The sequence below is a fragment of the Leuciscus leuciscus genome (assembly GCF_965113295.1).
Source record: "Leuciscus leuciscus genome assembly, chromosome: 5".
Taxonomy (NCBI): domain Eukaryota; kingdom Metazoa; phylum Chordata; class Actinopteri; order Cypriniformes; family Leuciscidae; genus Leuciscus; species Leuciscus leuciscus.
The window spans coordinates 38,669,175-38,688,068 of NC_138729.1; the positions used below are offsets into that span (position 1 = coordinate 38,669,175).

An 18,894-nucleotide genomic window follows, 5' to 3' on the forward strand; every position below is an offset into this window, starting at 1 on the left:
ATCTTTGCCATATTACGTAAAACAACAAATAACAAGAGTAAATCCAGAAGTAGTTCAAATGGCAGTATATGGTTGCACAAAATCTTCAGACCATAACAGATCAATTTAAAGGTTTGTTAGACCAACGTTCTACTCTTTGAGCGAGAGAAATCAAAGATGGTGTATTCTGTCATACATTAAGATATAAAGATAAAAAAAAAAAAAAAAAACTTAATAAAAAGGATTCCAAATACAAAATACAGTGTTGCTTTTTTGTTATTTTTATTAGAGATTTTGGCTTGTAACCAGTGCTGCTCGTTTCATCTATTATTCATACTCTTTTCTTATAAAAAGCTGGTTACAAAATACAACAGGTTACAAAATACTGGTATAACTAAATTTGGCCATCTAGTAATTCAGAGACAAACTCCTTTACAACCTAACCAGAGAGTGCAGAAACTATGAGTTAGGAGGCAAGTGACCTGCACTGACCCACAACAGGGAAGAAAATCCTACGCACAGTTAAGCCTCATTGCTTGACATTCATTTATCAGGTCTGCAAAATGATGGGCCAGTATTGCTTCTCTAGTGCTGATAGAGCACAGCACACCCTACAGTACCCAGCTGATACTAGCCTTACTCATACAGAACTTTTCTGGATCAGCTGACTTACACATGTCCCCGTGGAGTAAACAAGATGAAATATGACATACAGGACTGAGGGATCACATCGGTCCGCAATTCAACAAATGCTCCATCTATGACAAGCTGTTTTGGTCAAATAAAGGCATAACAAAGGCAGAAAAAAACCAAAACTCTCTCTTTCTTTTTCTTTCAGCATCCCGCCATCTTAATCAGAATCGCTCTTTTCATCCTTTACCATCAGTTTTTTCCCTCTTTTGGGCTCAGGTGTTTGGCCATCTTTTTCTTTCTTGGTTTTGGACAAGCTGAATTCAAAATACAAAGAATGTTATGGATATATACGTGTCGAATGAGCTCTATGTTGACAGTCATTGTGTAAATGCTGTAAAAGTTGATTACAACACAGAAAAAGATGCAGTTGTGAAATAACACTTACATTTTCTGTCGGTACTTGTCTATGTCGCATGGAGGCACAACGTCGCTAAGCTCCAAACCATCATTAATCTTCTTTAGCATTTCAAATCTCTCCTTACCCCTCACCTGTGTGAAGAGGTCATGCATACAAATAAACCACAACGGTTTTGTTTAAAGTCTTATCCAACAATATTTGTAATACACAATACCAAGTTTTAAGTATAAGCTGGATTAGTGCAAACTTTTTATGACCTTAAATTTGATCAAACTGAATTTAAAGGCACAGTATGTAAGTTTCACCGCTAGAGATCGCTTATTCAAAACAACAACAAAGGCGTAGCTTGATGATGGAGAGAAATGATCGTGGAATCATGAGAGTTGTCGTCTTGACTTCCACAGCCGATGGAAAATAATCTGACGGGACTCAGGCAGAAATCGTGTTCATGGATGAGCTAATGTATTGAAGTTTTATTAACATCACTGTGATATTGAGCAGGGCAGGGCTGAGAGTCCGGGACATTTTACGTATGCTTGTATGCCGCAGTTGGTTGCTGCCGCTCCTTTTGTTTTGTTTTGTTTATTTTATGATTAAAATTAAGTAACGCTCACCTCCTTCCCAGAACTTGAACTTTGTTAGTGTTACGTACAATCACTTAAAATCACATTATTTTATTTCATTCGAATGAAACAGCGACAAGTGCTGAATTGCTACTCATACAGGCCACTTTATTTGACAAATTAAAATTGTGGGGTAACGCAGCACAAAATCTTGAGCTCAAACTTGACTTTTGACCACTACTTTAAAGTTACTGTTCTCTGCCTTTGTATTGTCAGCAAAAAGTGAGAAGTCATGCCAAGGCAAAAGGCAGTAACTTCTACATCATCAATATTTGATTGCTGATCACCATTAACAAAATCATTATAGTAACACCTTTATCAAATCTAGTGATCATGGCATTTATTTTGTATGATTTACAATTACTTACAGTCATCTACTTATTGCTATCCTGTGCTTTGGTTGCATTCTGATGGCATTATTAATACATTAGACATGACAAAATACCTCTATAGCGGTAAAGAGTATCTTCAATTGGTACACAGTGGCGTAAGAACCCGATATGGCATAAGACTTGCGCTGGTACTGGTTTATAGCAGTGGTGGACCTGAAAGACGCATACACTTTCACATTCAGATAGCCCCTCATCACAGGCGCATCCTGACATTCGCATTCGAAGGTGTCGTTCTCCTCGTATGTTCACGAAAAGTATGAATGCAGTGCTTTCCCTTTTGAGACTCAGTGGGGAGAGCGTTCTGGACTACCTGGACGACTAATGCACAACCTTCTGTGTTCTGCAACTTTTCAGTATGCAGGGGTTTCTGTCTGCCATATTATTGAGCTTGTGCACTTCGCTCGTCCCGCGGATTTATTCGGGACGCTGTGATTGTCTGTATAATCCGCTTGGACAACAGCAGCTGGTCTGATATTGTATGCACCAATACACTTGTTGCTACATTATTATCACTCCCTGTGACATAGTATTCCCGCGTCGGCTCGACCGTGTTTAGAGCGGTGCTGAAGGTGCCGGCGCAGTTTTGCCACTCTGCCAAGTAGATGCATAGTGTTTCAACCAGGTCCGGTACCCAAACTGGGTGAGGCGGGGCGTTAGTTCTTTGTTGTATTCACCTGCTACGGCATGAGTAACATTTTTCTGTCAACTCTGCATATATCCTTCCTTCGTGATCGATATTGCACGTAACCGTTACGTACCGTAACTCAATTTGAGCGTTCCAAAACAAAGGCAAAGAGCGGTAACTGGTGTTACAGTGTTCTGCCTTGGTTTCTCATGGGCTCTTGGAAGTTACTGTTAAGACAACCCATTATTTTCTCAAAAAAAAACAACGAAAATGACTCAAGATACTTATCCACATGATAAAGGAGGTCTTGAATGTGCCAAAAATATCTGTTACGGGCTTTTGCCTTTGCACGGCAGTATTTAACAATGATAAGTTTTCTCTCGATAAAGGTATCCAAACAGCTGCTCACCTGTCTAATAAAACGTAATATATTAAAGCGTCTTTGGTATTTCCATGGTTTCTATGGAAGTAAAACCGGAAATTGAGGGTAATGTGGATATGACGTCATTGATAGGCGACGCAATGATATGGGTCGTTACACTAGTTAAAATAAATGTTTTCTCTGGATTGGAACAGAGACATGTGGGATAATGCAAGTACAAAAGTCAACGAAATATATAACATTGTTCTAGTGTTTTGGGATATTTCAATCCAAAAATCTTACATATTGTGCCTTTAAGACTTTTTAAGGACCCGCAGCAACCCTGAATGAACCCCTCAATAAAGCCCACAATAATCTTCATGAAAATGGAGAAGAATGAATCACAGAAGAATGATAAAAAGAAAACAGAAAGTGTGTTATCACCTGCAGAGTATAGATTTCTTCATCACTGCTGGCGCTCAGCTTGGCCTTCTTGCTGGCCTCCAGTCGAGATGTAGAAGAGGAGGATTCTTTCATCAAACCTGCCAGATCAGATTTTACATTACTATAACATTCTGAAGAAATGTATACTTTTATTCAGCAGTGTAGGTGCAATCTAACTGAATTACATTCATATACACACGCAAACGTACTTCGCTTAGTGGTAGAGGGGGTCTTGCTCACGGTTTTGGTCTCCTGGTCTTTCCTGAAGTTGCTCTCTTCAGTTTTCCTGTCTCTGCCTGGGCATGCACAGACGCGCACCTCGAAGGATCTGCGACCCAGCATCTGACCGCTGAAGGACAAGAGTAAAACAGATTTGATGATCATTTGTGTTAGGGTGGGCGATATTGCAAAAATATCATAAATATCATATCACGATTTTTTTCAGGAAAATCATAAAAGCCTTGGGTAACAAAATGTAAAAATATATAATATAAAATAAAAAAAGAATGGCAGACTATTTTCTTTGTAATTAAAAAATAAGAACAATGATACACATTACATATACACAACATAATATACAAATGAACAGTGCTTTATTTGTTCAGCTACAGCAATCAAGAAAGAAATTAAATAAACAAAAAAATAAAACACTACATAAACCTCACTGTATAAATTATACATTGATTCTTATTAAAGCTACTGTTAAAGTTCTCAGTCAAAAGCAGTGAGTAATTTTCTCCTTGTGTTTTGTTGTTTTATTAACATTAAAGGGATAGTTCCACCAAAAATGAAAATTGTTATCATTTACTCTCTCAAGTTTTAAACCCGAACAAGTTATTTTCAACATTAGAAAGAAAAGTTTATTTTGAAGTATTTGCTATCCAAACAGTTGCTGGTCCCCAGTGACTTCCGTAGTATATTTTTTCCTACTATGGAAGTCAATGGGGACCAGCAACTGTTTGGATGGCCACATTCTTCAAAGTATCTTCTTTTGTGTTCAGCACAAGAAAGAAATTAAAACAACATTAGAGTGCGTAAATAATGACAGAATTTTCATTTTTGGGTGAACTATCCCTTAAGCGGCAGCATGTTTACTATTAGGCAACATTTTAATCGTCCACCATTAACAAATCGTGATATTCGACAATAAAACATGCACTTCTTACTCCTGAGTCTCCAGAGTGATGATTGTGAGGATGGGCCGGCGGTTCATGCCACCCATGCAGCTACTATTGCACATGTAATTATACAGAATTGTGATGAATTCTGCTCCCAGCTGCAAAAAAACAAAAAAACATGACGTTACGAAATAAACCCACAGGTGTGTTGCGGCCAAACAATACACGTTGAATGAAAATTGTCATTGTACTACTTAACCTCATCGTTCATTGTAAATCTTGCCATCTAATGCCATTACAGATTCAAATATTGAGACTGACCTGAGGAGCTTCATAGGGCACCACTACACTGTGCCTGGAGGTGGTGTCATCTTCCTTGTAAATAGCACGCATGTTTCCTTCCACTCGGATCAGGTGAGCAGAAGGAGCCAATCCTGAACAGAGAGTACACAGATCTGTTAATGGCTTTTAGTAGATCAGGTGAGAGAGCTTAAAACTGGTGTTTTCTTGTACAATAGCGCGAGAAAGATAGCGTTATACCATCAGTATCATGTGTTCTCTCGTGGTGGGGGCAACGCCGGACCACCTCAGCCACATGCTCAGACTTTTTATAAATGGCTGTGGCTCTGAGCACTGAGCCTTGGGGAGGGGCAACTTCCACCACCATCTGAACTGGACACGTTTTCGCCAACTGGCAAAAGAGCTTGTTCAGGTCTGGGGAGTACTGCAATCAGAGAAAAAGAAGAGATCATTATGAGATTCATATAAATGAAAGTTACACTAAAGTTAAATATTAGTACATAGTAGTAATTAGTATAAGTAATCACACAAGTTAATAGAACATTCATAACATTTGTTACAATTCATGAGAATGTTTATTGAAATTAGAAATGGGTTAAGATGGCTGACTAGCTGTCCAACTATCGACTACTAGTTGATTAGTTTGGCCGACTACTTTATCTAGATCTTTTTTCTTAGCAGTGGTGCATTAAAGTGGATGTTTCAAAGAGAGGATTTAATGGGCTGACACTGTACTTGCTAACAATAATTATCAGCACAGTAAAACCTGGGATATTGCATCTCTAAATTTGTCCCTTTAATCCACCAACACTACAGTTGTGGCTAATTCACAGCCTTTAACAATAAACTTCAGTCTGACAGGCAGATTTTGAGAATATGTATTTGCTAATTGTGAATCAACACATTTAATATGCATTTGTGTTATGCCAGAAAAACGAAGTAAAAAATAAAATAGATCAAATTCAAGTCTATGTTTCAACTGACAAAAAATTTGTACATTAAACTGGATTTTTTTTTTAGAAAGATAAGCAAGCATCAACAACATTCTCAAATGTCACAACAAAAGCTCACAGACCTTAAGAAAAATAAAAAATACATCCAGACACAAATTAAATTGATACATTTTAGATAAAAAATACAGAATTGATCACATTCCCAGTTGAGTTTTTTTGGAATTTTATTTTCCTCTTACCCTTCCGATGCTGTCTTGTAGTTTCTCACAGGATCTGAAACACACCAGTTTGACTATCTTTTCCTATAACAATAGGAATATATTCTACTCTCTATCCTAAAACTGCACTATAGGACACACTTCTCCCTCCAATTGTTAGGCTGGAAAATTTTAGATGCCAAACGTCCCTGCCTGAGTCTTGTAGACTGCAGTTTCTGCTTTGGTAGAACCAGACAGTCCCCTCCCCCACTGCTCTATGAGGACAAGTTCAGACATGTTCAATCTCTACAGATTACCACTTACTAAAAAAAACATTGCTGCTTATAGTATTTTTTTTTTTTAAAGAAAGAAATCAAGGCACAAAGACAAAAAACATGAAATTAACAAGGATATTTCACTCATATAGGACTAAATAAAATATAACTACTGTCAGATTCAATAATGTTAGATGACAAATAGACTAAAGCTAGACATATGACTCATCATTACTAACATAAATGGAAGTGTACACTGAAGAGAAGGTGTGAGAGCTTATTTGACTGATGGCGAATGCGGTCATCTTATCTTTTTATCAAGCAGCCATCTTAGAGAAACACCTCTTTCTACAAACTGGATGGTCACAAGAGTGTGTATTAAACTGTATTTTATAAATGCACAGACAAATGACCTAAGCTCTAGCTTGTTTCCTAGTCTGGCTTTCTAATAAACCTGACTTTGTACACTATGAATGTTCTTGGCACTTGAATTAGATGAATTTAATGGATTGGATGAATTGCTTTTGTTTCTCTATTGTAAGTTGCTTTGGATAAAAGCATCTGCAAAATGCATACATGTAAGCCAACAGCACAGCCATTTATACATATATATATATATATATAAATAAATAAAAATTATTGTAACTATATGCAATTTTGATTTACATACTAGCCATTATCCATTCACCAAATCGTAGGGTCGCACTACATACAAGCATATAGGCTAAGTAGTCTTGCTAAAAAGTAAGGACTTGAAAGGTCTGAATTGAACCAAATAAAGTGCAAAAGAAGAAAGAGGAAAAAATATTTGGTGGGGGGTGGGTATCAGTGGGGCGGCACTTTTCTTTTTTTTTAACCCCAGCGCTACCGGAGAAGTTTTTGTTGCTCCACATGAGAACATGCCCATTCATGTCTTCAGACCACGGCGTAAGAAATTGCCAAATTCAATTTCTTATTTGCCCACTCCAGATGTTAGATCAACAAGCTGAATGACTACAACAGCTATCTCTGAACTCAAGTGGCGAATACACAAAAGATGGGAGGTCGGGAATGTTTTACTCGGGACAGTAACGAAGGCGATGAAGAATGAATGAAGTCTCGTGGTATCCTGGCAACATTCCGATTCAGTGGTCACCAGAAAGAACAATTTGAGCTGTCTCTACCACAGGTACATGTGCATCCATGTTCACACTTAAGATACAACATACTGCATACTAAAGTTAGTTTACTATAATATCGTCACTAAAAATTGTAGTGTAATTTATAATAACTATATAGTATCACTAACATTTGTCACTAAATCCTACTTTATTTCAGATGAATATAGAATATGAACAATGGCAATCGGAAACTAACAGATTGATTTTTCATTTATTTCAAATAAATATTAATTTATTTTATATGGGTGAAAGTAAACTAAAATGTCACATTTTATGGAAGTTCAGTACAGTATGTTTGGATGTATGTGTGCGCATGTTTTTTAACTTACCGTACAGGTGACAGACTTGGCTGTGCCTGATTGCGGGAACTGCAGTTTAAACCCATGGTCACCAGGATAATCGGTGGCAACTGGGACAGTGGAGGTCGGTGGGGAGGTGGACGGCTGAGGCAGTTCAGTCACGAAGTTAAACAAATTTGGGTCGAACGAACTCGGAAGGTTGAACTACGTTCAAACACATAAGACAAAAGAGTTCAGCATTAAAAATTAGTTGTGAATATTAGAGTGTATGAGCGTGTATAAGTGCCATTAAAAGAAAATAACCTCATCATTGAAGTCCCAACAAGGGCCACCTTCTGGAGCTGAACTGAGACACAAATTGGGAGAAAGAGAGAGAGTTAGATAATCTTAAAGCACACACACAACAAAGTACTGATTACTGATGACCAAGACAAGTTTAATGGATGCAAGGAAAAATGAACAAACACCAAAATTCCTTTAATGACCCACAAATTATGCCAAAAAGCTGACATAACATTGCCTGCTCCCATATAAAACTGATGAAATGACCAGCACCAAGTCTCAGGAGTGTGATCCTTCCTTGCAAACTTACATGAGGTTCCGCTCCCAGAGGTCAGCAAACTCTTGACTCTCAGGATTTTCTGCCATGTCCTGTTTCAGATTCGCAAAACTACAAACAAAATAGAAAACTTTCAGTCCTCTGAACACTTGAGGGGCAATATTACGATAATATAACACTCGCTCTCAATTAAAAAACGTTGTCTCTGCGAAAAGCGTTAACGTCTTAATTAAACATCCAAAATCACGTTTGTAAATATCATCGCGAGGAGTTTGATCGAATGACAACTTGGAAGAAACGTTAATAGTAGCGATCGCCAAGTCGCGAAGGTAACGTTACCTCTTAACTTAGCTAAGTAGCTAATTTGTTTCACAGGCTAATCGCACATTTGTAGACCTCGTTAAAGTAAAGCAAACAGTTTGTCTAGACATAAAATGCACTTTTCTTTAAAACAACAACAACAACAACATTAATTTATAACAGTGGAAGAGCGATTTTCCCATTTTTATCAGCTAACGTTAACCCACCCCACGGTTAGCAGCACTGACGTTTCAATAACGTTTAAAGCGCCGTCGGGCCTGTGAGTTTCCGCTTATGTTAATTCATTAGTTGAATTCAAAAATTTTAAAGCGATTTTTATCACATCGACGTCAGCTCGTCAAAATAAAAAAAAATTTGAATACATAAATGATTTTGTACTGAATCCCGACTCCAAAGCGGGAAAACATTTTCAAATCAAATAAACATAAATATGTTCTCTTACGTTCCTACGAATCAGCACAAGTGTCTTTCTGTTAACGTTACCTTGCGACAATTTACTTTGCTGACCTCTTCTCCCAAAACGGTTATCTCGTTGCTCTTGCTGCGATGATGTTTCGAGTGACTCACCCCAACGGCCAAAACAACACAACAAAAAATTGAGTTTCTTGCAAAGCCGAAGCAAAATCCACGCGTGGAGTTTGTGGGGATTCCCCGACAGGAGGAGTCTGCCTACGTCAGCGTCACCTGACTGACTACTGAACGAATTAATCGAGAGAGAAAAATACAGCAGAAAATAAACGAGTTTAATAGACAACTCGACATTACGTATTCATTTTTTCTTAAAAAAAAAAAAAAAATCTGATACCTGAATATCTTGCGAAAATCGATCCTGTTATTTCAAAAGGCGTGCAATCTTGCTCAATGAGGAAGTTAGTAATATCTTGTCTCTTTTTCTCTGCGTTGGGTCGCGGGAGCGCGCTTGACAGTACACCTATTTCACTTTATTTTTAAACTCTTTTACATATTATATTGGACATCTATTTGACATGTATTACGCAAAACTCACCTATCAATTTCTAGGCAAAGAAATACGTTGTTAAAAGATTGATAATACAGAGGGATCCGAGACACATGGGTCATTCATTTTATTAGGTTTGAAAACTCAAAGCGCGAATCTCCAGGACATGGCATGGCAGAAAAACATCTGAATCCATCTGACTGAGGTACTAATGAAAGTTTTTTTTTTGCATATTGTGTATGTCTGCAGAAATTTCACCAAATAACGAGCTTCAGAGGCCTACCGAAATAACTTCACCCACATCACAGCCACAACATTTCTGTGATTGCTACCCGTGAGTTATAAAAATCATGAAACTTCTGACCAGTCAGTTGAGTCCCCACATCACTTACATAATGGGAAAAAAAAGGTCTTTTATGATTGAATCATCACTCAGAATGAAAGTGGTGTTATGATGAGTAACGTTTCAGAAATATTATTATTTATTGTCATGTCACACACACACACACACACACACACACACACACACACACACACACACACACACACACACACACACACACACATATACATACAATATGTTTGCATTTATGAGGAACTAATTATTGTACATATATTACAAAGTAAATGGAGCTTAGAGGCAGTCATTGGTCTACAACAGAAACTGATCAGCCAGTGGTGCTTCAAAATAGAAGTCAACATTAGCACCAGCCTCTCATTAGCATTTTGTGCTTTTATAACCTAGAGAAGAAATTAAACCATCAGAAAAAGTTAGCTTAGATGTGTCATTTAAAATGTATACTTATATTTCCATATGAAACAGGCTTCTGTGTCTCCAGGGTTCTCAGCCACAATGCAAATCACTTTTAGAATGTATCAAAATAATCAAATCTTTTTTGACACAAAACCAATTAATTTGATATTATGAGTCATTGATAATGAATGTGATTTATTTTGAAATATTTGTGTGATTGGTATATAAAAAAAAAAAAGAGTAGTAGAAACAAAAGTAGAATCCCACACATACTGTTTATTTTGTATTGCATAGTCAACATTACCATGTTTAGTGTTAAAAATCATATTTTTAGGGCAATATTGTGTTTTAGACCGGAGACTATTTACTTTGCTTTTGTAATAGACCCATTACAGTAAAAAGGCATAATGAAACCTACAAACTAATTGTTTTTATTTGCTAGTATATTTTTTTTTTATTTAAATGATGAGAAATTCTTTATTATAAATACTATCTTTGCTTTTACATCACTTTTTTGTTTTTGTTTTTACATGTGGAAACAGTTTTTCCACATCTTCATGAGCTGTAATAAATTTTTACTCCAAAAAGGCCAAATTACAAGGATCAATATTATTCACCTATTGTGGACATATGCAAAAAAGAAATCATTAAAAGTAGTGCCTTTTTCAAATAACTCGTAGAAGCGGAAGCTTAATGTTGCGCACGTGTGTGTGAAGGAACATTCTAGAACAGTTCTAGAAGCCACAGCTAGAAATTGCCTGATTTTGATGTCTCGAAATTTCTCCTGGTCAAAAGGAAAAATCGTATAATTATACCAAATTCACAACCTTGATGTTGTGTTCAAAATATTTCGTTTATAATGAGTGTCTTTCAATAAAGCAAATATAAAATTACCAGGAGGATACATTTTTAGTCAAATATGTGGTCACCACTCTTACATTTTTGTCATCTCAATAGGCAATTTGCACATTTTATAGACAAAATACACTCTTTATAGATAAAAGACACTCAAGAAATATCATTGTAGAGAAAAGGAATAATTCGTTGTGTGATGTTATTTCTAGCATAGTCATTAATAGCACTGACTACGTTCTTTTCCACAGTATATGAAAAAAATAATTGTAGCTGATCAGTAATATTATTGTAAAGCATTCGATTTGCCAAACACATCGGTATTAAACATACAAATCCAAAATTCGAATTCATAATTTTCATTTAAGGTTACAACAAATGATAAACCCCACGTCACATTTACATTTCCTCATTTTCTCTCCAAAAGTTTCTCTCTAATTCTGACATGCAGTTAACATGATTGCATCAAATTTACCAATGAAAATCCTGAATGACTGAAAAAAATAAACCTCATATTCTCATAATAATAGTTTAAATCAAAAGGAGACTAGAGGAGATATAAAAAACACTGCATATCTTCTGCATACTCTTAAAATGGCTGATGCATCACTGGATTAGACATTTTCCAAAATGCATATAAAATCATAAATGTATAACAAGTTGATATAAGTAATTGCTCGAAATCATAATATTTCGAAGATAATGCTGAGATTTAACTTCGCATTTACTGTCTCTCATCATAGTTCTTATCAAGCACATGTCACTTAGCATTTAGCAACCAGGCACCTCTGCCCAAACCGAGGAGAATAATATTAAAAACATGACGAAATGTATCCGAAATTGCATAAATAAATTTAAACGTGAACAATATTACAGTAGATTTGCTGATATATAAACAACTTTATGCAGAGCTTCTACAGGTCAGCTACCTTTTCACCCACCTGTTGTCAAAGTTTGGAGCTTCAGTCCTAGAACTCGGAATAAAATCCTCAAATCCCGAATATGAAGTCGAAGGATATGTAGGTTCCATCTCGCAAATTAATCGCTGCTTAACGGAGTGTGAATATTGTTAATATTGATCAGTTTGAGCCAGAATGGCGGCTACATTATTTTATGCAGTGAACTTGTCAAATAAGAAGCAAAAACGTCATGAAGGGGGGCCAAGGAACAACCAATAGTTTTTCGTACGCCTTTTTAAATTAATGGATCGACCGCATACACTCGAGAATATCCGGGAATGTATTTGGACCCTATAGCATAAGTGACTACAACATTTCCACAACTAAATTCAAAACACTGTCAAAATACGACATTGAGTAAAATGTAAAGACAAACATATATGGACTCAGACACTGTCACTTACTTGATTTTTAGGAAGACAGAACTTGAAGAAAAACACACACAAACAAACCATAACCATCGGTACCTAGTGATGCAGTGTATACGTTCCTGCCAAGAGCTGAAGAGTCAGACCCATTCATTGGTTACCACTGCACTTTCATTTTGATGCATCTCACTTAAAAAAAAAAAATCAAAAAAAAAAATCATAAGTAATACACCAAAAATACTTTCTTTTCCTTTCGGCATAATGTATTTTTCTTGTTTTTCGAACGAAGCCCCATCTTCATGAGTCATAAGAGGCTTTCTCTCTCTCTCTCTCTCCCTCCCTTCTGCTCACTCTCTCATACCGGCTCAAACTGCATTGTCAACTTCCGCCCTGCTGTCTCACTAGTGGCTGGCCTGCATACAAAACCTCCCAGCCATTTCAGTCTCTTAAACAATGTGCCTTTAATTTCCATTCAAAAATGATGGTGTAGGTCAAATCTGCTCTTCTTGTACTGTCTTGTTTGTACTCAGTTCTCACATTTTGCAGCTCGCTCATTCTCTTCCGAGCTGAATCTTCCCGCCTGTTTAGTCACATGTTGTCTCTTTCCGCCTTTTTTCTTTTCACGTCACTGTCCTAATTTGACTTAGTGACCCAGCATCACACTCTACACACTACATTAAACACACAGAGAACAAACACAACACTTCGAATAATGTGACGAACATCTGTCTTTCGTTTGGGTATGACACAACAGCTGAAGAGGTGTTAGGCAGTTTCACTTTTGATTTTTTGATCAATTTCTCGAGCTGACTAAAATGTTGCTCTGAATTAGCTCTGAGGTTTGGTTTTTTAGACAGATTGAAAGGGAAACTGTACAGCCGTTTCATTTGAAGGTTAGACATGAAATCTCGGATTATCGCATAGATATGAGCTCACTTAAGTCACGACGAATGAGTTCATTGTTATTCACTGAGCACACACACAAAGTTAACCAAAAGGAGTGATTAAGCACTTGATGGGTTTTGTAGCCTTTCATTTTTTTGGAGAAGCATGGTTTATGCCACCTTCAACATTAAGCACTGGCAGTCACAATCATTTTCATTCTCACTTTGGTTCAATCTTGACGGTTTGAGACAGAGAGCAGTTTGAGAAGGAAAACAGCTGAGGCCAACAGTAAGTGGGCGGGCCGGAGGTGAATCAACTGCTAAATTTGTATTCACTCTCTTTCACACACACAGACACACAGACACACACACACACACCCCTCATTCCCGCTCTTTTTCTAGATGCATATATAATCACACATTTTTCTACCAAATATTCACTTAATTAATCCATACTCATACATAAGCACAAAAAATCAAGACTGAACCAAATTTAAAATGTTTAATGTTTTACGCAAATTATTTTACATAAATTAAACACAAGTTTACTTCATATTTTAACTTGATGTCATCTGTGAGCTGCAACCACAATAAAAGTGTCTCTCAGACCCCTTAGTAAATGTAATTACTGTAAAAGGAGTGGTACGGAAAAGGAGGCAGACGAGTCCCAACCTACACAACTTCCTTCATAACTTCCTGCCAAGTTTTAGCGGTTTGTAGAGGACCATTTGGAAGACTCTGATGGCTAACCACATACTTCCATTGAATTTTACTCTTGTCAGTGGACCTCACAACTTGACAAAAGTACAGATTACCCTGAAATAAACATTCTGTCATTATTTACTCACCTTCATATCATTCCAAAACTATTCTATGGAACACAAAATAAAGACAAAGGTTTTGGACAACATGAGAGTGAGTGAATAATGACAGAATTTTCAGTTCTAGTTAAAGGGGTCATGACATGGATTTTTACAATTATTATTCTACGTTTCTTTAGGTTCACTTATAACGTTAATAAAGTGTTTTGCACACACACAAAAAACAAATATAAATGCAGAAAAAATATTATTTTCAACCCTCGATCTGACCCTCTGTCTTAAATGATCAGTTTTTAAGGGACGGCTCCTTTAAGGCTTGTTAGTAAATGACCACTGGTATGATTGGCTAAGATAATTGCATAGGAAACAGTATCAACCAAAGTCCCTTTAAGGAGAGTCATTTCACTCGGCGGCCATCTTTGAAACACCTCTCGGGCAGGACATGCAAGGACAGCTCCTATCTCTTTGAATGGGGAAACATCAAATTCTCCAAAGCTGTTTACCAACGTACGATTAAACTTTATATTTTAAATCACTAATGAAATCTGACAACAACTGTCTCATTAATTTTGTTTGTAAATGCTCAAATGACAAAAAAAGTTGTTGTTTTTTCAGGCTGGACCAGTCAATGCGCATGTGCAATCCTAAGGCTGTGTGTCCACCAAAGTGTTTTTAACCAGCTGAAAACACCTAGCTGTGTGCGCTTGAGAGTGCTTCGGTGGCTCAGCGTTTTTTCAGTTGAGACGCTTTGTTTGCTATGATACGGAATATCTGCGGAAGTGTTACTAGTATCTCATTTCACAAATAGTTTGTTTCTGCATTGTTTAAGAATGTTGATACAATGTAAAGTATTTGCTCTGGCTCTTGTTTAAATTATTTTGTTCTGTTATTATGCTTCTTGTCGTCTGTTATCGTTGTACAAGCAGGATGTGGCCATTGGTCGGTGTGGTATTTTTTCCACCCCTTCTCCACTGTGATTGGATGGCTGGGTAAAAAGTGACAGTGATGAATGCTGCGTTTTACCTAAAGTTGAACATTCTTCAACTCTTGGTGACCGGTAAAAAACTAAATAGACGCTCAGCGCATCGCCATGCTGATGCCGTTTAAAAACGAAGCGCTCCCATTGAAAACAATTGGAAATATAGCTGCAAGCAGCAATTATCGGGGCCAAGCGCAAGAAGACGATAAGACATGCCAACATGGCTGGAAGTGTCAGACCAACTGCAACAATGAGCAATTAAAGGTTTAGTTCACCCAAAAATTTAAATTCTGCCAGTAATTACTCACCCTCATGTTGTTCCAAACCCGTAAGACTTTTGTTCATCTTCGGAACACAAATTAAGATATTTTTTGATGAAATCTGATAGCTGGCTCACTCCTTCATAGGCTGATAGGTAATAGCATCTGCCAGCCCAGAAAAGTTAAAGACATCGTTAAAATAGTCCAAGTGACTACAGTGGCTCAACCTTAAGTTTATCAAGCGACGAGAATACTTTTTGTGCGCAAAAAAACTAAAATAACGACTTTATTCAACTATTCGTTTTCTTCCGTGTGGGCCTCGAGAGTTCACGAGAGCACCACGACGCATGCGCAAGAACTAAGATGACGCAGAGAGGTCTCGGTGTAGTGTTTAAAATGGTTCTAAAGTGTGCATTTCCTGGATGTCCGAATCGTGAGAAACCAACGAGAAAACGTAAAAGTGCCTTACCAATGCCGCAAAATGAATAGCTTACCCTTCACACTTTCCCATTAAATGATCGCGATCGTCATCTTCTCAGTTCTCGTGCATGCGTCGTGGCACTCTCCTGAACTCATTTTAGGCAATATGGCTGAACAATAATATATACAGTCACTAATAATATGATTTAATGGTTTATCAGTTACGCAACTGATGTGATGTGGTCAGAGTGAGATGACAATGACACATGCAAAGTTTGGTCATTTTGGCATCATGCCTCAACTTTGTCACTGCGCTATACAAAAACGGTTTTGTCTGTCGGCACGATCTGGAGATGAAACAGTTCGATTTTGGTGAAAATCGGACAAACGGTCTAGGAGAAGTTAGAAAAAGTAGGTTTTGACAGAAACAAAAAATGGCCAAACATGGCAAAATTGGTATCTATGTTTTAAGGATGACCCAAGGAATCTATTATCATAATCATACACTGTTCGTTCATTGGCCATAGGAGAACTGGCCCCCTGACTGAGCCTGGTTTCTCCCAAGTTTTTTAAAATCTATTCTGCCACCTGATGGAGTTTATATATATATATATATATATATATATATATATATATATATATATATAAATGAACTAAATTATTAACTTTTTTACAACAAAAATGAAACACCACAGCTGGACTGTGATGCTATTTTCTTCTGGAAACAAACTTTGTTGCATTATTTTCCTGTTATCTCTGTAAAGCTGCTTTGAAACAATCTGTATTGTAAAAAGCGTGTATCATTACGATAGGCTAATGTATTCAACCGTTATTTGCATTTTTGGAAAATTCATTATAACTTTTGACCACAACGGAGCGCTGTCTCGAAAACTTTTGAGAACCTTCAGGGCATGGTGCTGATGGCACATACAGAGTTTCGTAATGGTACACCAATGTATTCGTATGGTATAGCATTTTATATAATAATATTGTATTGAAGTTAATGGCAATTTCATGTTTTGTTCTATTGTGCCACCAAGAGGCACAATCCCACCATTTTTTTCATGTGTCCTCAGAGTGAGCTCATACATATGTGTGTCAAATTTGGTGAAAATATCTGATTTTGTTTTGGAGTTATAGACATTTATATGTAAACACATAAAAATGACCCACACTTGACTTTGTTTGCATTTTCTTGCCACTTACTATTAATATTTTGACATTTGGGGCATTAGCATTTAGCCAACGACCTATGTTTCTGAACTTCTTACGGTGGTTTTGTCTCGATCGGTCTAATGGCTTCAAAGATATTGTCAAATTTGTTAAGCGCTAAATCACAACGCTACATAAACCGTTAGGCGAAACCTAGCATGTTTGGTATCATTGGACTCGGCAATGATTCAGGAACCTAAGGCGATGACACCCATGAAAATAAGTCAACCACACCCAGAGTTATAAGCATTTGAAATCTTTATTTTACCACTAGGTGGCGCTGGTTGGAAACTTCTCGGGCTCCTTCAGGTACTGATGACCGATACCGAGTAACGTAACGATACGTTCATGCATTCATAAAATACAGCATTTTGGTACAAAAGTCAAAATGGAACGCCTAAAATGGTCGATATGGACGACTGATTCATGTTGCCCTGAATCTAACTTTTATAACAAACCATTCAGAAGTTATAACAGGGTTCCCACACCTTATTTTACTTCAAATTCAAGGACCTTTCAAGGACTTTCCAGGTCCAATACCCTCAAATTCAAGTACTTAATGTGGGGACACATTTCAAGTGAGAGTAAGGTTACATCGTGTTACCTTGTAAGATACATTGTTACAGTTTTCATCTGTCAAACAACTATGCATAAAAGCTCTTTTTTTTTCATTTATTTTTGGCCATATGACAAAGATCTGATATTCTATTTGTCGTATTTATGTTTTGCATAAAACTGAAGAATATTCGGTACATCCTATAAAAAATAAGAATGATAATATTCCAATAAAATATTAAATAAAATAAAAATGTAATTATTTCAACTTGACAACTCAACAATGAGAAAACATTTGATCAAGTTTGTGAACTTGTAACAGAACACATTATTTTACATTTGATTATTTTATTTATTTCTACATAACTGTTCAGTATATGTTGGTGTGCCTTAAGCATTTATTTACTACTTAAATTATGACTACATTATTATGTAATTATTTGATGCATTGATTTGATACGGGACGTATCGTTTTACCTTTAAATACGGGACAAAAAAAGAAAAATTCTTTGTAATCTTCTTTGGTGAGCCAAATATCTTGAAACTTGTATTTTACAGGCATCACATTTCAGCGGTTTCAGCAGGCGGTATTAATGTATTTCCCCGTGTGACATCACAAATTCCACAATATCAAAATGAACCATTTTTGGAGCTTGATTAAATAAATGCTTGTTTTATAATGAGGGTGTTTTAAACTGAAACTTGCAGGGTGTTTTAATAGTACAGACATCTTATATGTCAAAGGATCAAGGCAAATTTTGATTTCTCAATTCACAACCCCTTTAAACTGTCCATTTAAAAGTACAAAACAAGTGATTTACTCATAATGGCTTCTTAATATGAGATGTTTATGAGTTAGTGGGGAAGCTGTAAAGTTATGTGCCTTATAATGATTGAAATAAAATACTAGAATTGGTTCATTAGCTTACAATAGTATATGCATACCTGCTTAAACTCAACAAAAATGTGGGTAGGGCTGACAAAAAAAAAAACTGGCATGCTTTAAGGATGACACGATGTAATATGTGGTCAATTACTCTGGAATTCCCCTGTAGAGAAACATCCTACGAAAAACAACAGACCAAAGTTGAATCTAAAAACTAACAACTAAATTGTTCTGAGTCAGTGCTGTCTAAACTTAATCCAACTACATAATTAAGCGACTTTTCAAAGAATAAAACAGACTCTAAATAAAAGGATGACAAAGTCAAAAGA

The 18,894-nt window shown here is 36.6% G+C and overlaps 1 protein-coding gene across 3 annotated transcripts; it reads right to left on the bottom strand.

Moving 5' to 3' along the window:
• Positions 1-237: 237 nt before the first annotated feature.
• tp53 (tumor protein p53) lies at positions 238-9,300 on the bottom strand. 3 transcript variants are annotated; one of them, XM_082169458.1, is made up of 11 exons: positions 9,165-9,300; positions 8,370-8,447; positions 8,081-8,123; positions 7,808-7,981; positions 5,134-5,317; positions 4,915-5,027; positions 4,642-4,751; positions 3,685-3,824; positions 3,476-3,573; positions 1,058-1,161; positions 238-926 (listed from the first exon to the last, which is right to left on the bottom strand). In XM_082169458.1, the coding sequence occupies exons 2-11, from the start codon at positions 8,423-8,425 to the stop codon at positions 830-832; spliced, it is 1,119 nt and encodes a 372-aa protein (XP_082025584.1). In that variant the 5' UTR covers positions 8,426-8,447; positions 9,165-9,300; the 3' UTR covers positions 238-829. The 3 variants fall into 3 exon arrangements, with proteins under 3 accessions (XP_082025584.1, XP_082025583.1, XP_082025585.1); XM_082169457.1 differs by having other exon boundaries at positions 9,141-9,294; XM_082169459.1 differs by having other exon boundaries at positions 8,370-8,428; positions 9,141-9,292.
• Between the last annotated feature and the right edge of the window lie 9,594 nt (positions 9,301-18,894).

Excerpts from the sequence above, each read along its gene's own strand:
- tp53 (XM_082169458.1), bottom strand. The coding sequence starts at position 8,425 with ATGGCAGAAAATCCTGAGAGTCAAGAGTTTGCTGACCTCTGGGAGCGG. Across the intron at positions 8,124-8,369 it reads CTCTGGGAGCGGAACCTCAT|TTCAGCTCCAGAAGGTGGCC; the intron begins GTAAGTTTGCAA and ends TTTGTGTCTCAG. Across the intron at positions 927-1,057 it reads GACAAGTACCGACAGAAAAT|CTTGTCCAAAACCAAGAAAG; the intron begins GTAAGTGTTATT and ends TTTTGAATTCAG.